The sequence below is a fragment of the Quercus robur genome, chromosome 12, assembly GCF_932294415.1.
Source record: "Quercus robur chromosome 12, dhQueRobu3.1, whole genome shotgun sequence".
NCBI lineage: Eukaryota > Viridiplantae > Streptophyta > Magnoliopsida > Fagales > Fagaceae > Quercus > Quercus robur.
Genome location: NC_065545.1, coordinates 36,213,443 through 36,240,927, shown reverse-complemented (window position 1 = coordinate 36,240,927; position 27,485 = coordinate 36,213,443). Strand labels below are relative to the sequence as shown.

Here is a 27,485-nt window from a genome sequence, read left to right as displayed (position 1 = left end):
CATGGTCATGGTGGCTTCCCATACTTTACTGTCAAATATTATTCATTCATTCCATTCTTCCTTCAACCACTCTGCACCACTAAAGTAGGACATCACATCACTTCAAAGTTCAAACCAGACCAAAGGGTGAGTTGACAAAATATATACATGTACTGAAGAACAAAAAGAAAAGAGGGTAGTCCCAAAGGGTGAGTGACAAATATATGTACCGAAAAAAAAAAGAGTTCAATTGGGGCCAACAAATCCAAAACCCACATTCTCACAGGAATATTAAAAAAAAAATCCCAATCCCACTACACACAAAATACCAAACACATGAGATGCTCTCTCTCACACGGCCGCTCCCATAATATTTTTGAGACATTATTACTAGGGAGGCAAAAGGTCTTCAGGGGGTAGTTTGGGAATTTGAGAGCAAAGAATGAAAGATTTTCATTGGACAGACAGACTCTAGTTGTCACCTTTTACCAAGTATGGCGTGAAGACAAAGAGTTTACAAGAATGAGAAAACACCAAAACTCTTCTCTTTTGCTTCTGTTACCTCTTTTGCTTACATGCACTCTTCGCGCCTTTTTCACTCTCTATGTCTCTGTCTCTGTTTCTCTGTCTCTGCAAATGCTTCATTGATTTCTATTGAATGTAACGCAGTCTCTCTCTCTCTCTCCTCTGACTCATGCTTTTAAGTTTTCTCTGTATGTACGTGTTTAATTTCTTTCTTTATTTTTATTGTATGTGTGTGTTTTTGTGATTTCTGCTTCTTACTGATTCTTTTTTGTTTTGTTAAAGTTTGAATCTTTTTTGGGATTCTGATAGGTAAAGATTTGAATTTTTGTGTGGAACAAGGATGGATTATAGTTTGCCAATAGCTAGCAGGACCAGACAGGGGCGAGCCCAGTTTTATGAAGACTGTATTGTGGAGAAGAAGGAGAAGATGAAGAAGGGGAGGAAGGAGAGTAATGGGGTTGACTTGGCTGGTTCTAGCAGACCCCATAGAGTTGACGGGGTTAAAGGGTATGAGAGATTAGGGTCTGAGAGTGAGTCTTTTGCTGTGTCTGATAGTAGCGTGGAGGAGATTGATGTGGATGATTGTAGTGAAGAAGGAGATGAATTGGTGGATTTTGTGGGGAATGAGAGTTTGAAGTTGAAGAATAAGGGAAATTCAAATAAGGGTTTTGAGGGAATGGCCAATGTGGATGAAATTATGCTGGATGATAGTGAGGATGAGGTGGTTATTTTGGATGAAGGAGGAGATTTGGTCGGGGAAGAGAGAGAGGAGGATGTTATTTGTATAGATGTTGATGAGGAGAATGATATGAGTGAGAAAGATGTGACTGAAAGTGGTGAACTGAATTCTGATTGGAGGAGGGGTAATGATGAACCTGTTTCATTGAGAAAAGGAAAGGGTGAGACTAATAGCTTGAACATAGATGAGAGGAAGAGTAGTGAGGATGGGGATGGTTGTGGTGATGCTGTGTTTGATGATTCATGTGATGCTGTTGATTTAGTAGGGTCTGACTCATCGTTAGAATCATCCTCTTGTGAAGAGGACAAAAATGATGAGGATGATCAGGATTATGAAGTGGAAAAGTTGGAAACTTGTGCTAGTTTGGAGCAATTGAGTTCGGATAGTGGGGGTGAAGAGGAGGAAAAAGGGGAAGGTGCTGAGGAATTTGAGGTTGTGAAGAGAGGGAGTCATGGGAGGGGGAGGCCAAAAGGAGTTGATGTTGGGTTGAAGAGGAGGAAGTATGGATTGGAAATTTTGGTTGATGTAGAGAATGACGAAGATAATTGTGTGGCTCGAAGAACCCGTTCTTGTTTTGTTTCAAAATTGGGAAAAAAGAAAATGAAGCTCGGAACTTTAAGTCACCCACTTTGTGTTGATGAGGAGGAAGTGGAGTCTTCATCCGGGCATGATGATAGTGATGATGTTGCTGATGATATTGGCAGTGGTCGTGTGAAGGCTGGGTCTAATGATGAGAATGAAGATTATTTTAGTGATGGTGAGACTGGTCATGGTGGTAAGATAAAATCTGTGTCTACTAGTGAGAAATTTAAAACTAACAGAGGCAACATAGATGCTTGTGAGAGGAATTTACATGGGAAGGATAAAGGGAAGTTGAAGATACCAATCAAGGGAAATCGCATCCGTCTGTCAAAAAATTGTAATGTTTTGACAATTCTTGCGGATTCCATTTTGGAGAAGGGAGATCGTTTGGAAGAATTGGTTTCTTTTAGAGATGAAAGTAATCCACCAGTTGCTGAGATGTCTCTCCCATTGAAGTTCACTTTTGGAATTCAGGAGTCGAATCCACCAGAGAAATCAGAAGAAGAGAAAGAAATGGATAAACTTTGGGCTGATATGGAGTTAGCTCTTAGATCGAGTGAAATTGGTTATGTTGATGCTGCTGAGGTATGTTGGTTTCATGAAGCAGCATGCCTATATATATATGTGTGTGTGTGTGTTTGTTTCCTCTCACACATTGCTTGAAACCTGTTTACAAGGCACTATAGTAATTTCTGTTTCGCGTGACAATGTTATCAATAATTTATCTTGTGATTGATTGTTGGAAGTCTTTATAATTCAGCAAATCTATGTTCTAACCAAGCATTCCATGAAAAAATCCTCTGTTTTGGTGAAATTGTGAATTTGAGTATTCTGTTTTGATTTTGGTCATGATTAACTTAGTTGCCAAGGATCCCAATAGTCAAGACTATAAGTTTGTAATGCTTACTGATTGTTGAGTTCATCTGGTTGCTTTTATGCATCTTGATATTTGATTTGATAGAAATTAAACTTGCATTTCAAGTTCTAATAACAAAAGGCCTAATATGTTTAATAAAAAATAATTTAAAATGCATTCATTCTTGGACACAACTTTCAGCAGTGGATGGAATATTATATTTGGCTTGTAGAAATTAATTTCCATGATGTCTGCCACATAATAAGCATCCCAGTTTCCAATATAATAGGTCATATCTGAACAACACTAGAATACTCTCTTACTTAATTAAATGAGTTGGAGCAATATGGTTATAATATTTATCATGCCTTTTCCTGTTATTGTTAGCAATTGAAAGGAGGTGAATGCATTGAAATTCCTGGATTGATGGACTGCAAATCGATCCATTAATTCTTATTATCTCTGGAGAATAGATTGCCCTCTATTTTTGCATTTTGCTTGTATTTTGGATACTTGAATTTGGACAATGGTACAGATTGAATCAATTGTTTTAAGTTATAAACATATTGTTTTTATTTACACACACACACATACCGAGGTCAGTTACAAAGTTGTCTTTTTTTTTTTTGATGAAAAAAAAAGGGCATTATTAACTTTCTTTTAGGTATTGAGTTTTTCACCCCTGAAACGTTTAGGTATTTTTAACATAACTCCCACTTGGATCTGTGTGTGTGTGCACATGCACTCGTGTATGATCTTTTCCTGAAATTGAGGGCATTATTAAAAATCGTGTTGAAAGGTACTCTGAAAGCTCATGGCTGCCACATTGTAATTCAAATATCGAAAAGGCTGAAATTTTGGAACTATAGGTTTTAACATTGGTTTTAAATTTTTTTTAACAGTGGTTCACACCTTCTTTTGTTATGATGTGTGTGTGTATGTGTTTATTTTGAATGTTGCCATTAAAGTATTTTGTATAGAATTTGGAGAGAGAGAGAGAGAGAAGTCGGGGGTGGGGGGGGAGGTTGCATGTAAAACTAAATTTACTTTTCTGTTGCTTTTTCAGTCCCCAGGTGGTTGTGATTGATACTTCTAAATACTTTAAAAAAAAAAACATTTTCTTCCTAATGCAGGTAAGAAACATAGGGTTTCTTTTTTGTCCCCAAGGAGGAGTGTAAAACTAACTTTAGTGTGTCATATTAGTGAAGTAAGGTTCTTAATGCTTGTTCTTTCTTGAATTACTTCAGTATGAACTTCATGTTCTTGATCTTATGAGTATATATCTATGTCATTATCTTATTGTATGTGTGTATATGTTTCTTATTTATTGCACTCTGTTCATTATTTCTTATTAAAAAAAGGGATAAGATCTCCAATTAAATCCTCCAGTTCCTTTCAATTTTTATTTAGATGGAAGACATGGCATTTAAAAAACAAATAAATGACATATGTCACATATCTGGCTAAAAATGGGAGGGAATTGGAGGAATCAATTGGAGGGGATCCTTTCCCAAAAAAAAAAAAAATTGTACTATGTTCATTATTGGTAGCATTTATGGTTGGAGAATGTGTTTGTTAGTCAATACTAGATTATGTTATCAACCTTACTAAAAAACAAACATAACACTAATGATATTTGTAGGTTTATTAAAATTCTCCAAACACCTTAAAAGCATTAGTGATTGGAAAAGTAGGTCAAACCATTCGTATTGTTGGTTAATTTGTTTAACATCCCTTCCCAGCCTTTATTTGTACACATCATGACCATTTATATAGGCTCTATATTTTTCTTATCTAATTTGATCAGTCTTTTTTCCCCTGCCATCTCCTCATTTAGCTTCTTATATAAGTGCATTTGTTACTGGTGAAACTTTAATTGTTTAATGTTGATCAATAGGTTGAAGATGAAGATTCCCTTCTTCCAAAGGATGAAGTCGATAGAGCTACCCTTTGCCATCAAGGGTATCATCAGCTTATTCTTGATGAAGAAGTTGGACTTAGATGTGAATTTTGCCCACACGTGCAACTGGAAATCAAGTATATTGTACCAGATTTTGTGAGTCTTACAATTTTTTCTTATTCATGTTTATATGAGTGAAGAAGGTTTGTCTTAGTCCAGTGAGCTGAATGACTGGTAGTTTCTGTCAAACCAATATTTTCTTTTCAACTTGATAACAGAGAAGTTTTGCATCAAATATCTGTTTCTTTTCTCATTAAACTTGGTTTTCCATATTGCAGAGTATAAATCCTTTTAGAAAATCAGACAGGAGAGACTCAGGTGCAATGAACAACTCCATCATTGATGAGCTTAGGTCTCAAGACTGGTGTGGTGATTCCCTCTCTAACTGTGATCCCCAACTTCGAGCTGAAGGCACTGTGTGGGACATCATTCCTGGTATAAAAAATAGTTTGTATCCACATCAATGTGAAGGTTTTGAATTTATTTGGAAGAATATAGCTGGAGGAATTCATCTTCAGAAGTTGAAACATCAAACGACTTGTGCTGGTGGGAGTGGCTGCATTATATCACATGCTCCTGGGACAGGAAAAACCCGTTTAACCATTGTTTTTCTTCAGACATACATGAAATTACATCCAACATGCAGGCCTGTCATTGTTGCTCCTCGTAGCATGCTCCTTACATGGGAAGAGGAGTTCCGGAAATGGGATTTTGACATCCCATTTCACAATCTGAACAAGAATGAGTTGTCAGGCAAGGAAAAGCTGAGGCAAGATGGACACATGAACATAAGTGTAATCCGTATGGTAAAGTTGTATTCCTGGAAAAAGGATAGAAGCATCCTGGGGATCAGTTACACACTGTTTGAAAAGCTTGCTGGAGAAGTTAATAAAAAGGGTAAAGTAAGGACTGAACAAGATAATCATTTCAGGAAGATCCTTCTTGAGGTTCCTGGTATTGTAGTCCTTGATGAAGGGCATGTTGCTCGCAATCCTGATAGTCGTATTCTGCAGGTTTTGTCAAATATAAAAACGGATAAGCGCATCATCCTTTCGGGAACTCCATTTCAAAATAATTTTTATGAGCTTTATAATACGCTATGCTTGGCAAGGCCAGTGTTTGAAGACAAAGAAGGTAAATGGTTATCTCTTACGAGTTCCATTACTAAAGTCACTGATGATAGACTGAAATATGAGAAACTGAGGAAGGTTAGAGATATGATTCAGCCATTTGTTCATGTACACAAAGGTTTCATACTACAAGAAAAACTTCCAGGGCTGAGGGACTCTTTGGTTATATTACAGCCATCCCAGCTGCAGAAGAGCCTCTTTGAGGAACTCCGTGATCATTTTGTAAGGTCCAGCTTCAAATTTGATCATTATGAATCTTTGATTTCTCTCCACCCTTCACTGTTGCTACAGTGTGGAGATGACAGTTTTCCTTCTGACAAGCATAAATTAGAAAAATCGAATCTTGAGGCTGGAGTCAAAGCAAAATTTTTAATTGAACTCATCCGTCTTTCTGAGGCTGTGAATGAAAAAGTTTTGGTTTTTAGTCAATTCCTTGAACCGTTAGCCTTTATAAAGGACCAGCTTAAGTATCATTTTAATTGGAATGAAGGAAAAGAGATGTTGTATATGGATGGAAAGCATAGTATGGAGCAGCGCCAATCCTCAATTAATGTTTTCAATGATCCAACTAGTGAAGCAAGGGTATTATTAGCATCAATAAAGGCAAGCCGTGAAGGGATAAATCTGGTTGGGGCTTCAAGGGTTGTTTTACTGGATGTGGTATGGAATCCGTCAGTTGAAAGGCAAGCTATATGTCGTGCATATAGGCTTGGGCAGAAAAAGATAGTGTACATATACCATCTCATTGCGTCTGGTGCAAGGGAAGAAGCAAAGTATTATCGACAAACTGAGAAGGACTTGTTGTCTGAGTTAGTATTCTGTTCTTCTGGCAGGGGTTGTGATCAGCAGAAAATCTCCCGGACAGTGTCAGATGATAAAATTTTGGAGGAGATGGTTCAACATGATAAACTTAAGTATATGTTTGAAAAGATAGCATACCAACAGAAAGAGTCTAAACTGATTGAGACTTATAGCTGGTTGGAGAAAGAACCAGTAACATCCTCACCGTCTAGTCCTTGAGGCTGAATTTATTTTGTGTTTTTTGGTTCTAGAAGTCCGGTCGCATTATAAAGCTATCAAAAGTTTTTGTAAACAAGTGTATTCAGTGAAGTATGGTAAAATTAAAATGGATTGTTTCATACTTAGTTTGCAACTAGTAATTTTGAGATCTCTTTCTTGATTTTTATTAATTAGATTCCAGAATGTTTGAAGCATATCAATAATCCTCCTTTGTCTCCTGTGCCAACATTTGCTCTTTTGCAGTGCAGAATATATTTTTCCATCTGGTGAGAAATTTCTCAAGATTTGATTTATTTCAGGGTTCAGGTTAGTACTTCCAACGAAAATTGCATGAACCTTGTTGTGTGTGTGTGTTACTCAGGACATCAAGATCTAGTTAATTTAGTATTTACTATTTAGTTTCAACCTGAACTGGGGTGCGATTCTGGTTGATGTTTATGCTGCATATGCATTTCTAATTTTGAGGTGTGATTCTTGTGCACCTGGATCTGGTAAGTGGTGAACGAATATATAATGCAGGAGAAGAATGAGAGTAAGGTGAAGATGCAAAACTAAAAGCATTCACTAGATGAAAGACTGGCTTTCTCATGAGTCATGTATTTTTATTAGCCCAAGTCCCAAGCTCATTTCCTTCAATTATTATCCATAGTATACCTGTTGATAATTGTTTTCTCTTGCTTTGCACTACATGACGAGGGAACCATTTATTTACCTCCCAAACTTCCTTGGAAAAAAATGCAGGTTTTATTTATTTATTTATTTATTCCTGGCTGAAGAAAAGGAGTCTCTTGGAGCTCAGTTAAGTCAGTTACTCCATAATAAAATCCGCACCAACCACTTACCGAAAATGAGGATCGACTTCTGTGCCTTTTGGTATTTTGGTCTGTAATGGCTTCCACTTGGTCTCTAGGTACAGTACAACTAAGATGACTCCAATTATTTGAACTGCAAAAATATTACCTAAGTATAATAACCTGTATCAATATTACCTTAAGTATATAGGGCAATTTTAAGTAAGACGAGATGACTAAAAAATTTTGGGGTGTAAAAAAAAAACGATGCCTAACTTCTATTGTTTGAGTACACGTGTTTTTAATCATGGGGTACAAGTGATTGTGCCCGCGGTGGATTATGTTGTTCTATTTTTCTTGAAGTCATCATCACATGAAAATTTTTAGGAAATCTTTATGTGCAGTGACTTTTTGTTTGCCTCACAAGAAAAGCACATTTTTCTTTGCTTTTTAAATATAGCTGATTACAAATATAGGAACATTTAATACTAGTTAGCAGAAGATGGATTTGAATATTCAACCTTTTTGTTGGAAACACCATGAAGTGTCAATTGAGAAATCTCTTGACATATAAGATCAGTTGATCTCAAAGTGTTTTCAATAAACTTCTCCTAAGTGAACTATAGATTGTTGTTTGGTATACCAAATATTCTATTTAAGCTGTATGATAATGCATGTTTAGGCCAGTGGCCATCATAAGCTGTTCCACAAAGGATATGTGGGATTCATTTCACTTTCAATGGCAGCAGCAAGTTATTTTTTCTTCTTGTTGCTTTGCTCGGACCCAAAAAAAAAGAAAAAAGAAAAGAAAAGAAAAAAGTTTCATAAAAAAGGGGGGGGGGGGGGAAGTGTAAAATTCTTTTTTGATCTAAACTATTGAAAGAAAAAAAAAAAAAACTATTTGCAAAGTTTAAGAATGAAAAAAATTAAATAAAAAATAGAACTTTTTAAAGGTTATGGATGAATAACAAACTTATAGTAAAGTTTAAGAACTAAAATAGTATTTCACCTAAAAAGAGGCAAAAAAGAAAAAAGAATTACATTATTGAGACTGGAATCCAAATTATTGAAAAAAAAAAAAACGATTACAAAGTTTAAGGATAAAAAAATTATTAAAAAAAACTATTTAAAATTTATGGACAAAAAACAAACTTATAATAAAGTTTAAGAACCAAAATAGTATTTTGTTTTCCAAAAAAGAGGTAAATTGGAATTACGAAGGAATGGATTGAGAATGGGAATTGAACTCTATAAGATCAAACCTCTTGTTGTTCCTCAATAGCTTAGTGGTAAAGTGGTCAATTGTTAATTGACTGGTCGTAGGTTCGAATCCTATTTGGGAAGATTTGATTCATTCCAAATTAAAAAATTCAGAATGAAAGGGTTGCTTTGACCGTTAAGAGTAGCTAACCCATTCCTTGTGTGTTTGTTTCTATTGCATTCTATTTCAGTATATCACATTCTATTATGTAATATGGGGGAATTACTGTCAATACCTCGGTGTAGGTCCGGGATAATCATTTGTTCTGTAGTTTGGGGCTATTTACAACTAGTCAATTAAGACTACTTAGATACACTAGTACTAGCAAGTGCTTCTTTGATGTAGTCATCAATTCTCCCAAAAGCCCACAAATATTTGAAAATAAAAATAAAAAACTTTTTTATGTTTATGGATGAAAACAAAATTATAGTAAAATTTAAGAACTAAAGTAGTATTTTATCCAAAAAGAGGCAAAAATAATGAAAACAAATTAAAGAACCAAAAGCAGGTTTTTTTTTTTTTTTTTTTCAAAAAAGGCAAAACAAAAGTTTCCGTTGCCAGGACTTGAACCCGGGTCTCTCGGGTGAGAGCCGAGTATCCTAACCAACTAGACTACAACGGATGCTGATTTTTAAACTTCACGATATATTAAATAGATACTATATAATTTCCTGTACCCGCTTTAAAACTCTGGACCCGTTTGGGCACTTATAAAAGCGAATCGAAGAAACCCTAAGGGTTTCTCCAACTGCTCAATTTCATCAGATTCCGCCGCTGCTTCTCTCTCAACACTTCCAATCCAATCAACATGGTACCCTCTCTCTCTCTCTCTTAATAGATTTCAATTTTCTCGATCAGTATTGTATATTGAAGCCCAGGATATGTTTGTTTACTAGGAAAATGAGACTTTTCCGTTATTTTTTTCATATATGTTTTATTCGTATTACAAAAAAAGCAATTCATTAAAATTGGTGTGTCCCTATAATGTTTGAATTTATGGTGAACATGTGAGTCCATTTTTTTAAATATTGGGTTTACTGAGTTGAATCGTTCTAACTACATTACCAGTATGTGCATTGGTTTGGTTCTAAATTTGTTGAGTTTATTGAATATCTTAGTAATTCTAGATGGAAATGTTGCAAATTTAAAGTGGTGCAAAGACCCCGATGCCTTAGTCAATGTTTATGAGACAAAAGAAATATGGGTTTTGGTTGTTACTTAGAAAGAAGCTTTGACTGCTTGTATGGTGTATTGAACATGTTGCATATGTTATTGATTTAGAGCTATTCAATTTGTTGAGGAGTATGCTGTTCTCTGACTTGCATTATGTTAAATTCGCGGCATGATCGATAATAATGGCAGGAAGCGGTTTTGCTGTCAAGGATTTTACACATCTAGTTGAATTTCTTTCTTAAACATCGACTAAGAGTGATAATACCACGAGTTTGTTTGTCATCGGCTTTTTACAACCTCATTTTCTCTACGAACAACCAGACTTTAGTCGGTTTTCAGTAAATAAAGTAATAAGCTATCAGCAAGAAGCTGCATCCAAATGCATGCACATCTCTTCCTTGTACCTCTTGCTGTCAATAGATAGTCTGGCTGACCCATGATTCGCTAAATTTCCCATACTGTTACCGTACTTTTGGATCCTTTTTTAATTCAAATTGCATTTTCATATAGTTTTGGTTTTGGATCTAAGTCGATCCCTTTGTTTTTGGATGCAGACTAAGAGAACAAAGAAGGCGGGTATTGTTGGAAAATATGGTAAGTGCTTTGAATTTATATGTTTTTAATCTTATATGAATCTTGATTGATATTTTTTCCTCATAAATAAGAGATTGCATTTCTATCTAGTGTTCTTGATTGGATAGTGCCTCCACTTGCTCCTCAATAAGGGTGAGCTGAGAATTTATCTGATAGTGAATTAATGAGACTTTTCTTAACTATAATTTTAATTGTCTGAAGTTTTTATGTGGAATTTTTTTGTTTTTACCTAAAGAGAATATGGATAAGGAAAGAAAAACACTGGACAAATTCTCCTTTTTTTTCCTCTTTTTGATTACCTTTGCCAGAAACCATTTATACTGTTCCAAATTTACAGTTGCCTTTGCATGAATTTTTTTTTTTAAATTGCATGTTGCCTCTTTTTATAGGTACCCGATATGGTGCCAGTCTGCGAAAGCAGATTAAGAAAATGGAAGTTAGCCAGCATAGCAAATATTTCTGTGAATTCTGTGGGAAGGTAAGGCGACGTTCTTGTGTCTTCTTTTTCTTTTGGGGGTTAATGACAGCACTTCATTCAAATGTAATCTGTTCTAATTATTTACTTCCATGTGGCAGTTTGCAGTGAAGAGGAAGGCTGTTGGAATTTGGGGCTGCAAGGACTGTGGGAAGGTCAAAGCAGGCGGTGCCTATACCTTGAAGTAATAACTCTAACTTGAAATGGTTTGCTTTTCCTCTATTTTTGAACCCTTACAAGTAAATGACTAATTGCTGTTTTTGTCATTTTGACAGCACTGCTAGTGCTGTGACTGTGAGGAGCACCATTCGGAGGCTGAGAGATCAAACTGAAAGTTGAGCAGCAATCCTATTCTATCTTGTTTTTGAATGTCCGCACCTTTAGAAAGATGCGCTACTTTAAGAACGTTTGTAGTTTGTTACTTTTTAACCCGTTCATCATTAATGCAATGGAAATTGTCGGAAGTATTTTTGTTAAACTGAGATTTACACTTCTCTGCTGTTGTCAAGTTGGTTTCTGGTAATATTAGAACAGTTAAATTGTGTTTTCACGACTTAGAATGTGAGTTACAAGCTATAATTTGTTTCCAATGTTGATCTTGTCTCCCTGGAATCTGATTCTTTATACACTGCCTTTGTGGGATATCAGGATAACAAATAGAGGTGCATCCTTGTCCTTTTTTATTCCGCAGCAATGAGGGTTGGGTTCTGGAGTAATTTACGTTGTGAGCCTGTTAAGCTCATAGTTGTGCTAATCCCAATTTGTCACTGATTGGGATAACCCTTTTTCCTTTGCAAGTGTGATAAAATGTGAAAGCACCTTGAGAATACTTCTACAGGGTTAAGCAGTTTATGAAGATTTTTTTGGGATATGAAATGACCATTGTGCCCTAGCTTGATTCGTTGCAATACCTACTTGTTGGTTACCAATATCTGAGAATGAGGGACCCGATATCGTGCCACAAATGAGAGAGCCTTTGTGTTATTTAGACCACTCACCCTCACCGTAGGTGGTATCAGTTTATTGAGATTATATTTGAGCAGAGAGTATGAAAAGTTAGACAGAACAGTACCCGTGAATGCAGAGACCCACAGTAGCGGCAACGACGTCCCAAGCAGAGAGAAGGTGAGCTCGAGCGAAGCACAAAGGGATGGGTTCGTTTGTTCCGTGTGGGATTGCAATTACCATGTTTCAGCTCTTGTTTTGATGGTTTATTGCAGGATGGTGGGTAGATGCATTTCATTGAAGACGAAGAGGACGTGGCATTGATGAAAATTGAAGACATCTCTGCACGGTAGTTGAGAGGAAGAAAGGGAATGCAAAAATTTAGCTATTGGAGAGAACGCAGCATTTTGTCCTTTTGCTTTGTGGGTCAGAGAGTGTTGTGAACATTACAGATTGGGTTCAACGCGTTTTGTGTTTATGCTCACCAAAAGTGGAGTACCTACACGCACAGACGTTTTAATGAAACGGTGCGTATTGGAGTTTCATTTTGCGTTTCAGCGTGGAGGTGTTGCGCGTTACTTGCTACCATTGTAGCCGGGTCCCACACCCATCAAAAACGCAAACGTGAAACGCTCACAGTAAACGCCCAATCCAAACGTAACCTTAGTTGACGTTTATTTTTTTTACTAAGATGATGGAGTTGAAACATGGTTCTCAACTAAACCCACAACCCTAACAGATGACTAGCAACCCAAAGATTATTGAAGTCCCAAATTTACTACTATATCAATTGAAAATCTTGAAAACCATTTGTCAAGAACTTCTAATGACTAGCAACCCAAAGAGTATTTGAGTCCCAAATTTATTACTCTATCAAATCTTGAAAACCATTGTCAAGAACTTCAAAGCTCAAACCCTTATCAGCCAAATGAAGCTTGTAGCTTATAGCAGCCCTCTTTGAAACCCATTTGCGTAGACAATGAGCTGTTGTTGTCAAATTCGTTATCCATGTGTTGATAAATATTTCGGTACTCAGTTGATACTTATAAATATTTTTAGTATCGTGTATTGTATTATGTATCAGAGTATCCGTTAAAAGTTTCAAGAATACCTTCTTGCTCTATCTGGGCCGAAACATCCCACACTTCCCTTTGTCCTAAATTGCTTGGTCCCACCACCTCTAGGTAGTATAAAAATCAACATCGACGCAGCTATTTCTACCAACAAAGTAGCTTTTGCGGTTGTTGCTAGAGATCACCTTGGTGCTGTTGTAAAGGTTTGGGCTAGAATCTTGCCAACCCGCTCCTCTCTTCAAGTTGAGACTGAGGCCTCTTCTAGGCGGTGCAGCTTGCCAAGCGTGAATGTTGGCATCATGTCATCTTCGAAGGGGTTTCAAAGATTTGTTTTGACGCACTCCTCTCCCCCATTTGCACCCCGGACTAGTCCACCTGCACCTTAATAGATAATATTCGTGTTTAAGCTAATGTTTTCATTTTCTGCTCTTTCCTTTGGGTTAATAGGCTCTATAACTCTGCTACCACAACAATAGAGTTTGCTTTAAGTTCTAGTTCCTCTTGTTTTTATTCCGGAAATCTTCCCATTACTTTGTTTGCAACTTGTAAGGAGGATTCCCCCCTTTGTTTCTCGTCTTTTGTTTTATTTCAGATTATCAAAAAATAATAATAATAGTAATAATAATAATACAAACACCTAATAAAATATATAAAAAAGATTATATATATATATATGAAAGGTATTTCATTTCATTATAAATTCAAAATATATTCAACTAATGACTAATTTAATCATTACTTATGTAATAATATTTAACAAAGTTAACTTAACAAATCAAACTATGCATATTTATAACATATATGTTCAAATTGATTAAACTCAAAAGTGATAATACGCCAAAATAATAATTTTTTTTCGTCATATCTATTATCTTGCCTAATCAACTACATCTAAATTAATGTTATGATCATGTTCATTATCTTACAAAATTATTTATTCATTGAATTTTTTTTATCATCAATATTTATTATCTCTTTTAGTTCTTTTTTTTTTTAAATTTATTTTTCAATTTTTTTGGGCATTCTAGCTTCTTTGACTTAAAACAATAATAGCAAAAATAGAAAATAATCATGTTGTCATTTAATAACTTATTTATAATAGAGAAGAGAAATTTGCAAATATGAATGTGAAGTATCAATTGTCAAGTGTGTAATCCAAATTTCGTAAGAGAAAGGAAAAATTTGGTAAAATAGTTTTTTGTGTTAAGTAAACCAATAATTTGTGCTAAAAACAAGTTTAATAACTTGTTGGACTTAAATAAAAGTACAAATTTTAACAAAAATGTCTATGTATTATACGATACGTAAAATTTTACTATATGATATAATTTATACAACACACTCCCATGTAACATACGATTCAAGACCGCTTCCCACTTCCGATAAGGAACTTTTTTGTACATGATATGTTATTGTCTATCGTATAACATTGACAATTATAAACATAGTGATGTGTAACATACAAATTACATCAAATTAATGCAAATCTCTATTTTTCTATGGATAAATTCATAATTTATGTAATTATTCAACATACAAAGTTACTACTAATTTCTTTTTTGCTTTAAATATGAAAATATGTAAAACCTTATGATTTATGACCCAATCCTATGATCCACCGTAGCATCCTGATCTTAGAAAGATCAGATCTTTTCTTCTTCTTTTTTAAAATAAAAGTACTGTACACAACTTTGGCTGGGCTATTTTATCCGATCACCAGCTCATTCATGATATTTACATTTACAAGACAATGCTAAATTTGTGATTGTGAAGGCAGCAAACCCAACGCTAAACTCAGGCACCTCAGTGCCAGTCTTCACTCAAACCTCAGAAATCCTATGTACAATTATTGAAGCCAGAAAAATGCAGGAACCAACTTGCTCCACAATCAGCCATTTATTCCAATGACTGAATGTGGTTCCAAGCAGGAACCCAGCATGCGCAGCACTAAAATGGGAGAATTAACGGCAAAAGTAAAAAGAGTAATGGATACAATAAAAGTAAATCATTTTGGCATTTTGCAGCATTCTTGAAGACTTGTGCATCTTAAACTTTATCTGATGTGAAAACAGATGCAAGTGGGCATTTTGTAGTGAAAGCATGATGCTGATGATGAGAAGTCTTTCAGGATCAGACACATGGAATTGGCGTCCCATAGTTGTTGTTACTAAGACGCATTTGGTTTTGGACTGCCTTTACAGCCGCAACTCTTGCTGCATTTGCTGCTTTATTAGCTGCTGCAACAGCTTTCTTCACCCTTTCGTCCACCTTTCCAGCATTAAATGCCTTCTCAGCAGCTTTCTGTGCTTCCTGCTCATAACACACCTCAATTAGAAGTTGTTACTTGTTTCAATAATTAAGGTTGTCTATGTTTCAAACAGAGTGACAAAAATGCAACTGTATAACAAGCCTATTAAAGTTCTGTTTGCATTTTTTCTTTGAGCTGCTCTCCACAACCCCAGTGGACAGCTATCTGAAACTAATCGTAAAACAAACCAAACACAATCTAGGTTCCATGTCCTTCAGAAAAGAACTAAACACCACAGATATGTCCCACCTTTGACTACTAAATACACCTTGACCGGACAAAGAAAACACCTCAATTGTATGTTTTCCAGCCAATCAGCTATTGTGCGGAGGAAAGAGCTTTATCCTCCGCAAGCACAGTAATCTTAGCCATTAGTTTACCTTCCACATATAATTTATATCCTACATATACTATATACAGTTCAATTTCACTTGGGGAGGAGTAATTCAAGCTCCCCTGCTGTACTCTCAGGCTCCACCATTTACTTCATTCAATAAAATGCAAAGTTGCCCTTACAATGAAAAAGTGTGTAATATTTCCAGCCTGGCAACCTTTTCTTTTTTTGGGGGGGTGGGGGGCATCCAGGCAACTTTGTCTCTCTCACCCATTTGGAGCATCTTTGGTGGCAAAATGGTTAAAAATCTAAATTCTTTACTTTTTTTAGTTAACATTTTGTTGGGAGGCATTTATTTTTGAAGGTTTCCATTCTGAACGCACTTAGGATATTCAGATTCTCATTGGAAATGCAGACAATGATATGGACTTTGGAACAAGTGCAACCTATGGAGAACAGGAGTGAGTTTGATTTCAGAATGTCAGCAGCTTTTTTTCCCTCATAAGAATTAGGTGGTGGTTGAGGTTATAACTTATAGGTTTGCCCTAGGGGATGCATTAGTTTCTTACCAATGGTCATACCTAGTGCACGTGGCACTTGCTTTTGTGGGATTTGGGAGAGATTATAACACTGGTGGGAGGCAATGGCCAACAGCAGCTGCTTAAAAAAAATTTCAGGTTCTCCAATATGAGAGAGAGAGAGAGAGAGAGATTTTTCCCTCAGGCATAGAAGAGAGGACAGAAATGGCTGATGATCAGGTTTTGGGGATTCTAATCATAAAATTAAAGGACAATTTTATCAATATTTTTGTCAAGTTAGGAGTAGAGGTAAGTGTAAATAGTGATAAGCTTTACTGATTCTGGATTTCATTTTATTTAGTGGTTTTTCTTTGCACAGGAATTTCATTTCACAAGGTAAAAAACCACATTTACCTTGACTGCATTGAGAACTTTGGTATGGCTGACAGCATAGGGAGAATCAGGATGGGTTAGTTGCACGCAAGGAATGTCAAGAACCCCATTTTGCCAATGACCAGATTGTGTCTCCCCGTTCCTGAAGGTGTACATACCAAGTCCCTGCCTCCTTCCCTCATGCCAGGCTCCCTCATACCGATGTCCATTTCCAAACTGATAGACTCCAAAACCATGCATTTTGTCTGCAAAATATTCCCCAGCATATGTGTCCCTATTCCTGCATTAATATAGGAAGCACATTAGCATGAATGCCCCATCATAAAAAATTGCAATCTGGCCATGTGTTTATATTACACAATGATCAGAACAGTATACTTTATATAATTGAAACTGCCACAGGTAAGTAAACTGCTATCTCAGATCAGGAATGACCCCAGCTAAAAGAAAGCCTTGGTGTAATGCAACTGAGAGATGATTGTGATTTGTGACTAATCCATTGATTAACTGTCACAAGATGTTGGATCTATTCCTCAAGATAAGTCAGTGGCCCCTTTGCATGGCAAATTCTTAGATATTCAAAGCAAATGAACATGAAATCATATACTGAAGTAGAATTTAAAATCAGACTAGCTATTGCTTTCTAATGAAGAAAATATCTGCATCTTCTACATATGATATTGGCATTAACATTATTCAAATGATGTTTAACAATTTTCATGCATCAAGCATTAGGCAAGATCTTAACAGTATCCACATGTTTTTTAGCTCATGCAAATATGAATTATCCAAATCATAAGCCTACACAAATCCAATAGTTAGTTTTAATTGCTTAATCATCAATATACTGAACATATTGCACTTAATTTACAACATTTCGTACTTGATTTTTTGTATTCTTTAGCTATCCGACAATATATTGTCATATGATGTTAATCAGCTTATACAAGCTTTTTTTTGCAAAACATGAACCTATATAAATTTGAGATTTAAATGTTTGACTCACATTCTTTAAAAACAGCTCATTCTTAAATTACCCAGAAAGTCAGGATTAAAGCATCCGCAGTTTCCTATTCTCAATTCAAATCAAATATAACACATCCATGTATACAGCATATAAATATGTCCAGTTTTGCTTGTCTGCAGTTCTTTACGTGTTTGACACTGAAACAGAATTTCCTGCAGTAAGCTTGTTAAAAAATTCCTTGGGAATATGGACATAAGGTGGAAGTCCCATTTGGCCTATTGCTAATTACAACAATGGTAATGGAAACTATTTAGGGCATATGGAAGTTAGGTGCCAGAATGGTGGTGAATAAGGCCTAATTCAATAACTTACGTCAAGAAGACATTTATATAGTGTTTAAGCAGGATCATCCATAGGTTAATAAGGTTGGGGGGAAGGGGGTTATGAGGAAACTATAATTAGTCCAGCCCAACCATACAAGGATTCTGATACAGCTGCTGGTATAAAAAACTACCAAGTTTTCTGACTTGGCATCTTCAAAACAAAATCAACAAAGAGTGACAACAGATGAAATATGGTCCCAAGAATTCTGTAATTGTTTGTGACACAGCAAATGCTTGCTAAGAAATGTGCATCAGGCAGCCAAGTAGAAATATATCATGATGGTTAGACTCGGAAACATTTCCAATTATTTGTTGAACAATAATTACATTTATAAAGTATAGGATGCCATATAAATAATTGAGCAGCAATTCAATGCCAATTACAATGTAGTCTATGACCATAAATACATCTGTTGGGTAGTTAGTGTAAAACCCTAAGAGTTTCCCTTCAGCATGTGAAAACATATTGCATATTTAGTTAAGTAGAAAAAATAACACTCATTGAAACAATGAAATTTCAAATGACCAGCTGAAACTTCAAACAATCACCATATTCACTGCTAAGCAGGAAATGTAAAGAGGATATAGATATTGTTTAGACCTTTAAAGAATATATGTGAACAGCAATGAAAATTACAAATGGCAACCATAGGAATGCTTAAAACCCGAAAAAATTTTAGATGTGATGTTCTAACACATGCTGGAGGTAGCTTGAATAGTGAAAGTCCAATAATTTTCAAAAATGAACTCTACACAAACAGGGAAAATTACAAAATTATGTGCAGGATCCATTAGATCACACATTCAAAAGCTAACAAAACTTGGGTATACAATTTAAGAACTCAGGAATGAAACAAACAAACTTAGTTGACCTAAGTTCTAATCTATATGATGCACTAAACCAGAAACCCCCTAATTCTGTAGCCCTGAACAAAACAGTGTTGCCATACTTTCTGTATAAAAAAAACACCTAGATTATTACACGAAGTTTTAAATGGAAGGAAATGTGTAGATTAGGATTCATCCAATTCATTTACCGGTGTTAGTTTCACCTATATTTGCACGTAATGCAAACACATTTATAAATAGAAGGCATAAGTAAGAACTCGATCAAGATAGAAATAGGCACCATAGACCGATATCAGCTAGAAGCATAAAATCAAACTCCAGAACAAGATTCTATATTTGAACAACCCCAAAAATCAGAGAAAACACAATTTACCCATCAGTGAGGAAAACATTATCAGCTAGTAACCTACTAAAAATCCTTGTAAACAAATATTCTGCAGTTTGGATAAGCTAAAATTCAAGCATCAGCAATATACCAAATACAACAACAAAAGAATCCAATGCAATCCATTAATGGAAACCACAAAAAACCTACCTGAAATGGTAATGACCAAGCCCGTGTTTAACACCCCACTTGAATTCCCCAACATAGTGGCTCCCATCCTGACAAGTATAGACTCCGGACCCATGACACTGCCCATTAGACCATTCTCCAGCATACACATCACCAGTGTAGAACCTATAAACCCCAATCCCGTGCCTCAATCCCTGCCTATACTGCCCACGATACCGGCTTCCTTTTGCCCACGTCTCAACTCCATATCCATCATACTTCTCATCAATCCAATCCCCCTCATACCTCCCACTCATATGATAGTAATAAACCCCACTTCCAGAACACTTTCCCTTATGGAATTCACCCTCATAAACATCCCCATTCCTGTAAACTTGCTCCCAAGACCCTGAATTCGGCTTTTTTACCGATTTGGGCTTCGACCCAATTGACCAAATAACAGGATGAGATGGCTTTGAGGCATAAGAAGATGAACAAAGCTTAATTGGGAATGACCGGGCAAAGAATAATCGAATCGAAGGAAGGCGAGGAAGGGCAAGATTGAGAGAAATCAAAAGGGCAGCTAAGAAAGCTAGCAAAGCAAGGAAATCAAGGATAAAACAGCGGCGTGGACTGGAGACGAAGTAGTAAAGGGAAGGTAAGGAAAGGAGGAAAACAAAGTGATAATGAGCTCGGAAAACCTTCAAAGCCAGTAACTTTTGGGAAAGGGAGATTAGATAAGCAGCAGTAAAACATGAAAAAGATTGCGATGAAGATTGTATGCCCAAGGTTTTGTGATTGTAATGGTTGACAGAGGATAGTGATGGAGAGTGGGAAAGTGTGGAAGGTGATTGGATCATAATAGGCCTCTTGTGGGGTGTGGAATGAAGGGTTTTGCCTTTTGAGGAATTGTTGGAAATGAGTTCATGCTGAAACTGGTACTGGTTTTGGTTTTGTTGGGGTTGGAATTGGTTGGGAAAGAAGTGGCTGGTGCTTTGATGTGGGTTTGATTGGATTTGGATTTGGAGCTGTTTTTGATGAATTGGAGGAGACAAAAGTGGTGAAATTGGGTTCAAATCGGAAGAGATGCCTCTGCTTTCTTTTCCGATTTGAGTTTCAGGTTTCTTCTGATGCATTTACATACACAAATCAAAATTCTGTCTGTGCGTGTGTGTGTATATATAAGAGAGAGACAGAGTGTAATTTAGTGGATTTTGTTTCCTTAATTTTCTGAGCGAGTGAGGTTCGTGGGAGTAATTATAGTATTTGGAAATATGCGTGTAGTTTACAGTTGGTTCTGGTTTTCCATGTCTGGCTTTTGCAAATAGATAAAACCCAAATCAGTCGGGAGAGAGAGAGCTCACAATGTTTGGGGAATGAGCCTGTGCGGATAAAGAAATAGGTGTTCTTCTTATTAATAGACCCTGCCTTTTATCTAATTCACGGATATGCCACTCATGTTTGTATTTTAATTTTAACTGTAAAGTTTTGGTCTTGAAATTTTATATCATTCAAGTTAAAGGATTAGCCAGTCTTCTTCTTCTTACCCAAGAAGCTCAAAGACAGGCAATGAAATATAAAGCTACCAACTTTAGCTTCATTGTCAATAGCCAAGAGGGGTCTTATCTTAAGGTATAATAGTGCAACTTTATCGTTTCTTAAGAAACCACCATATTATTTATGGGATTAGCTAATAGATCCCTAAAAAAAAAAAAAAAAAAGCCCGTTAAAACAACAATAATAATGTTAGAAGCACAATTTTTTTTCATAATTTGATAAAGTAATAAGTTATAACTGAAATGTCACTTTTATATAAGTTTATTAATGACATTACTTTTATTAGTGTATATATATATTTTAGAAAGCTTTTTATTACTATATACTAATTTCAATAGATTATGTTAATAGTAATGAATAATTTTGTATTTTAAGATTTCCCATCTTTTTAGTGAGTAGTCAAGAGAGAGAGAGAGAGAGTGAGGTGGATATAGTGTACATTGTTACATACTCTATTGATCTATTGAAGTGACAAAATTGATGTATATTCTGTCACTAGATCTTATCACTTAAACTAAGTTGTAACTAAAGTAACAATCATAATAAAAAACTAGATAATAGCAACTAAGGTACATCCATCTTTGAATCTATTTTTTTTAAAAGGTACATCTATCTTCCATTATAAGAGTATCACATAAACCATGTAGAAAAATAGTATAATCATTAAACTACTCACTTTTTTGTCTGCAAGTTAAGTATTTAATTGGGTTGCGATCTTGCCTTTTACTTGGTCTTTATGATGCTTTGCCCTGCTTTCTTGCATCTTATGTTGCTAATAGCTTTGTTAGTCAAACCTTAAAAATGAGTTTAATACTATCCAATGTTAAAAGTTGCCTGCCATTTATAATATATTAATTTTAATTTTAATTTAAAAAAATCCAAGACCATCGATCAAGTTGAACAAGTTGTAAATATTTATTAATATAAACAAAATAAACTTCGGAATATAGCACGTCTAGAGGATTTATTAATATAAACTAAACTTTCAGTTAATATATTGTTGGATTCTGTTATAATAGTTTCTACATAGAAAGTAATAGTAGAGAATTAATATATGAAATTGTCAATAGTTGATTTGAGTGGAAGTGTTTTGAAGGGAAGAATTTGAATTAAATGGATTGTATAAAAAATAAAATAAAAAAACGAAAAGTACTCATTTTTCCAATGCAATTTGTCTATGGGTATAATTTTATTTTTATTTTTAATTCTTTTCAAATGCAATTTTTTTTAGTACACATTTTTCAAATGTAATTTGACATTTTATTTCAAATGTATAAGTTGTAGGGATAAGGGCCCGAAATAGTATATTGGGCCTGGGGCCTTGTCCGAGGACATCGATAGATCCGAAGAGAAGCGAGTAGTTGTTAAACATTCCTAATTAAAATCTCAAAGGAGGGGAACAAGTGAGAGGTTGTCCGAGGAGGAACTACTCATCGGATATGATGAATACAGTTCACAATATGTACTCCATCCGTTAGTGTAATCCTCCAAGAAGCTCCAATGATAGAGATACGCTTCAGGAATATACGAGAAGAAAGGAAACCTAAAAATATCTAAGGGAAAGTTGCCACCACCGCATAAATGCACTGCAGCTACTTTTTTGGCCGCATTTATATGGAAAAGACCTCTGAACAGTACTACCTCTACTACCATAACTCACAGAAAAACAAAAAGGGTGTCTGATGAGACAAGTATTCAAGTAAGGGTTCAGATGATCAACAAGTGAAGGATGAAGATGATCTAAAAGAGGATATATAAGGTGAAAGACTCTTTATGAAGAAGAGATCGGAAAAAGAAAAAACAGAACACTATAGTAATCAAAATTGTCTCTATATTTAACTTTGATCAATATACATAATTATAGCCTCCTTGGACCGAAAGTCTATTGATGTCAATATATCTTGTTTGTGCCTGATTGTCATTTAATTTCATATTAGCCGTTATTCGATTCATTAGAACCTAGTTCTTTGACCCACTCTCTATAAATTTATTGTATTGCGCTTATTGGGCCGAGATCCCCTATACTTTGGGTTTGGGCCACAAATCGGGACTCTACATAAGTTTTTTTAGTTTATTGAAATTTGACAGCTCTTGTAAAATTTTAAAAAAAAATTATAATTCAATAATTAAGATATTAGAAATTTAAACTCTAAACATTTTCATTATAAATAACAAAAAAAAAAAATGTCAATTGAAGTATAACAATATAGATTAAATCTTTATTTATGAGCACTCTAGATTAAATCTTATTAAATAATATATTATTTAAAATTCATGACATAAGAGTTCTTATTATAAGTTAGAACTCAAATCAATTAGAATACTAGTGATATTTAGCAAAGTAGGAAAAAAAAAATCTTTTAGTGAGAAAAAAGGCAGCTAGGCATTTTTGTAAATTGAGTTAGGTTCAAGGGTAGTACCTAAAAGTTAGGTTGTGTTGACCTTGGAAGGGTGGGGTGGTCGCTTCTCCTCTTCTTAAATCTCAACTTCACTTGCGGGAAACGACAGAAGACCGTTTCAAAAGCGGTAACTCCCGTTAATAGTTAACTGTTCCGTTAGTCTATGTGGCACCGAATCAACAGCTAGAAGAGAGGGCACACTACCGTACAAATATTTACGGAAACGCCACTCTATTTTTATCTTTTCCAAGAAGAAAAATGAAAGAATTGGGTCACGCATACAAAATCCAAAAAGCATCCTATTTCATGCCTTAAATTTATTTCAATATTACAAGTACAAGACACTCATTTATTTAGCAACAAAAAAAAAAAAAAAAAAAAAAAATACAAGACACTCATCTATAATTTTTGTACAAGATACTCAGAAGGTATTTTCGTCGGATTGGTATTAGCTTATGCAAATTTTTTTGTCTATTTTATAGCATAATAACTTATTTTTCCATTTTACATACTTACTTTTTAAAATATTTTACATTAGATTATTTATTTTACAGCACATTTCATTAAAATATTAATTTTTCTTTTTTTTTAATTGTTTCTCTTTCCTCACATACAACAACAACCATTCACTTTCTTCCTTTATCTTCAGGATAAGTAAATGAATAATAAAAAACTAAATACAAAATAAATAGTATTAGTGTAAATTTATATTGCTACTGTAGCAAACGTGTAAATTTACACAATTATATATTCATTAATGTGGGTTATTTTTAGGAAAAATATATAAATTTTACACATTTTTTCTATTATATACTTACTGATGAGAGTGCTTTAATGTTGTTGTTGTTGTTGTTTTTTTTTTTTTTTTTTAAATGTGAGTGCTCTAGGAACTACTTTTTTTTTTTTTTGGAACAAAATTCTACATGTTTGATATTTGCCATTTCCTGGTTTAGACTATCAAGTGATTAAATGGCATACAGTGAATGTAATTATGTAAAGGTATATTAATAATATTTAAACGATAAAAGCAGTAACTAAGATGCATGCATAATGATAGAGGTGAAGCTAGGGTCATTGTATTAGTCAAAATTGTCGACCAGTAGATAAAAATTCAAACCAATAAATGGTTAATGCATTAAGGTGTGAAGTCTTATTCCAGTCAGCAATGAACAGATTGGGCTAATAACTTAAAATAGATGGAGCTAGCTAGCTTCTGTACTGAGTCAGCCAAAAGGACTATGACTATGCATGTCTATCTATCTTCGACCTTTAATTGTGGGATATCCTTTGAATTATAAATCTTTTCTATTTCGTTTTGAAATTGACCAGATAATTAATTCAGAATGAAGATTTACATTTTATAATTAATAAGGGTGATCTCATTTAAAATTTAAGTTACGATCAATAATTTAAACAATTAGAGGATGAGACTAAAAATAACCCGATATCCTATATATTGTAGATTCGTAGGAAATTACATTTCAACCATTTGTCTTGTGTCTTTTTCAAAACTAAATAGTGATTATGGCCTTTCTTCTCTTTGGTGTAGTTTGATAATTTGATTGTGTAGTAGTGCTCTTTTTCTTTTTGGGGATAAATGTAAGATTATAACTAGAGAAATGGAGAACAATCGTTAATGATAAAATAAAAAAGAAGTAGAAAACAAACAAAGAAACGTACAACAAACTGAGGGCTGCAACCTCCTCTCAAGGCAGGCACCAGACTTAAGGGAACAAAGAAAGGAAAAAAAAAAAAAAATTAGCCCTCAACTTTCAAGGATAAAGTTCATTTCGCCACATGTGATGGTATGTGTGTGTTTAAAAATTTTACTCTTTGTTATTTGTCCCACATTGGTTACGAGTGAGTTTTGCTTTGAATTTATAAGTCATTATTTACTTTAAAATTAAAATTAAAATGATTTCATAAAATAATATGCACTACTATAGATTTGGGTTTATTTATATCACACGCGTGCTGGTCCAATCAAAACTTTTTTTTTCTCCAAATTATTTCCAACAACATACTCTGTTGGTGTTTCTCAAAAAAAAAAAAAAAAACATACTCTGTTGGTCTGCCTGTGAATCCAAAACAATGAGCAATATGCGATTTCTAAAGCAAGAGTCTTGAAGTCTTTCTATAATTGCCTCAAGTTGTAGCTAGGATACACATCTAACTTCACAATTGCATGAATACAGGTTTTAGAGGCTAAGTTTCTTTTCAATACATGTCAAAGTTAGGCTCTGTCCCAATTTTTTTTTTCTTTATTTATTTATTTATTATTTTTTAAAAAGGTTTAAAGCTTCCTCTTAAACCATCCTAGGAAAAGGAGGATTTGCTACATTTATATTTTCTCATGCTGTCCAATAGTTGGTGTATAGGATAGGAGTTGTAATTGTTGTGCTAAAAGAGTACTCAATAATATCTCAAGAAAAGTAATGTTATTTATTGGAGATTTTATATAAAAGAAGTATCATGATCTTCATCCTCATATCTATTATTATGTCTCCATGTCAAGCTACCTAACACGTATGCAAATGTCATTCAAATGAAAAAGATTATGCTGAATTCAACTTTCTCCATACACCCAAAGAATTCTAAACTATTATTTATCCTTTCTTTTAGTGGAGTGATAAGAACTTTTCAGATAAAAAATTCGAGTATGCAACACCCTTTCCAAGATAAACAACTTATTATTAGTATTTTATTTTATTTTTTGCAATTATTAGGGGAGAAGATACTAATAAGAAAAATAAAAATAAAAGCGCAATTATTAGCTCCCCTAATAATAGGTTAAAAAAAGAAAAAAAAAAGAAAGAAGACTCTAATTTTATTCTACTAATGCTGAATCTGCGTTAACAAAATATGTGGTATATCCTCCATTCAAACAATAATTTAGAGATTATATATGAGTTGGGGTTGGTAGTATTAAAGTATGGGCAATTCAGCAAAAAAAAAGAAAAAAAAGTATGGGCAACTGAATTGTCCTTCCGACATAATGAAATTGACACTCTTGTAAGAGTTTTGCAACGTCTCTACTCTCTAGCCTCTCTGATTACATGACCCATTGAGAGGATGATAATTCCACATCGATAGCTCCATTCAAAGCTCTCACCACAGCTTAACAATCTCCTTCCACATCTGTATTGTACTGTGCACAGCCCAATCTCCATAATACAAAAAATAGCCACCTACTTTAGAGCGTAAAGTTATATTCAAATAATGTTAGAACTTACAATAATAATTAAATCCACATTTTTTAACTGTGTAACTTTTTAAGATAAATAATAATTGGGTTGGACAATATTAGGAGAGTTTGACTTGACTTCAGTATATTTTTAACTGGATATGTCTTTTTGTTTTAAATATATAATTGTAAATCAAAGTAAGTTTTAATCTCCATATTTTATTTAGTTAGTAGGTAATGTGACAGTCTCTCATTAAAACAAAAGGAGATTCCTTTTTAAAAAGTACTGGAGGTAAGCCAAACCCATCTTAGGGTAATTGTTAATAAACAATTTTAAGAAAAGTTTGATACCACTTTTATAGGAAATAGAAAAAACTGTCAAAATATTAATTTTTTTTTTTTCTTTTTCCATAAAATTTTTTCTAGAATAGTTCATTAACAAATGCATTTAGGAATTGTTTGATTGAAAAAATAGAAAAGTGAGAAGATAAAAAATGATAGAAAGATGAAAAAGTTGAAAATATAAAAAATAGAGCTTGGACATTGGAGGAGGACATTTTTGTCCAAAATAATGTGTTTTTGTTCCCCTTTTCTCTCCATTTTGGAGAGATCAAATTTTTAAGGGCCTGGAGGAAAAGTAGTTGTGCTCCACCATTTTTCCTCTTCTTCTCTCTCCCCTTTTAGCCAAATATTACTCCCATTCATTTTCTCCCTTATATTTTCCATCATTCTTAAAATTCACTTAACTAAACATAATTTTAAGACATCCATTAATATTTCCCAACATTACTCCCATTCATTTTCTCCATAATATTTTCCATCATTCTTAAAATTCACTTAACTAAACATAATTTTAAGACATCCATTAATATTTCCCATAATAATTTATCATTTTTGTGGAAGTCATTATTGTTTTTTTTTTTTTTTTTTTTTTTTTTTTGAAGAAAAAAGATCAGGGTTTCAAAGAGCTTGACCAAGATACCAAGAATAAAGCATA

At 34.4% G+C, this 27,485-nt stretch overlaps 4 protein-coding genes and 2 non-coding genes across 7 annotated transcripts; 4 read left to right on the top strand and 2 right to left on the bottom strand.

The window, feature by feature from the left end:
• The first annotated feature begins 799 nt into the window (after positions 1-799).
• Positions 800-3,768, top strand: LOC126708449 (uncharacterized). Its single transcript, XM_050408246.1, has 2 exons — positions 800-2,410; positions 3,748-3,768. The coding sequence occupies exons 1-2, from the start codon at positions 845-847 to the stop codon at positions 3,766-3,768; spliced, it is 1,587 nt and encodes a 528-aa protein (XP_050264203.1). The 5' UTR covers positions 800-844.
• A 40-nt stretch (positions 3,769-3,808) lies between these two features.
• On the top strand, positions 3,809-6,924 carry LOC126708448 (SNF2 domain-containing protein CLASSY 3-like). Its single transcript, XM_050408244.1, has 4 exons — positions 3,809-3,814; positions 3,929-3,982; positions 4,579-4,737; positions 4,920-6,924. The coding sequence occupies exons 1-4, from the start codon at positions 3,809-3,811 to the stop codon at positions 6,789-6,791; spliced, it is 2,091 nt and encodes a 696-aa protein (XP_050264201.1). The 3' UTR covers positions 6,792-6,924.
• A 1,930-nt stretch (positions 6,925-8,854) lies between these two features.
• Positions 8,855-8,926, top strand: TRNAN-GUU (transfer RNA asparagine (anticodon GUU)). The gene has a single exon. It is a non-coding gene; the product is annotated as a tRNA-Asn (tRNA).
• Positions 8,927-9,392: 466 nt separating this feature from the next.
• On the bottom strand, positions 9,393-9,465 carry TRNAE-CUC (transfer RNA glutamic acid (anticodon CUC)). The gene has a single exon. It is a non-coding gene; the product is annotated as a tRNA-Glu (tRNA).
• A 55-nt stretch (positions 9,466-9,520) lies between these two features.
• On the top strand, positions 9,521-11,563 carry LOC126709479 (60S ribosomal protein L37a-1). 2 transcript variants are annotated; one of them, XM_050409734.1, is made up of 5 exons: positions 9,521-9,654; positions 10,571-10,610; positions 11,000-11,088; positions 11,187-11,269; positions 11,361-11,563. In XM_050409734.1, exons 1-5 carry the CDS (start codon positions 9,652-9,654, stop codon positions 11,422-11,424), a joined length of 279 nt encoding a protein of 92 aa, XP_050265691.1. In that variant the 5' UTR covers positions 9,521-9,651; the 3' UTR covers positions 11,425-11,563. The 2 variants fall into 2 exon arrangements, with proteins under 2 accessions (XP_050265691.1, XP_050265690.1); XM_050409733.1 differs by lacking the exon at positions 9,521-9,654 and having other exon boundaries at positions 10,565-10,610.
• Positions 11,564-14,714: 3,151 nt separating this feature from the next.
• Positions 14,715-20,721, bottom strand: LOC126708570 (uncharacterized). Its single transcript, XM_050408359.1, has 3 exons — positions 19,391-20,721; positions 16,678-16,936; positions 14,715-15,413 (listed from the first exon to the last, which is right to left on the bottom strand). Exons 1-3 carry the CDS (start codon positions 20,482-20,484, stop codon positions 15,234-15,236), a joined length of 1,533 nt encoding a protein of 510 aa, XP_050264316.1. The 5' UTR covers positions 20,485-20,721; the 3' UTR covers positions 14,715-15,233.
• Between the last annotated feature and the right edge of the window lie 6,764 nt (positions 20,722-27,485).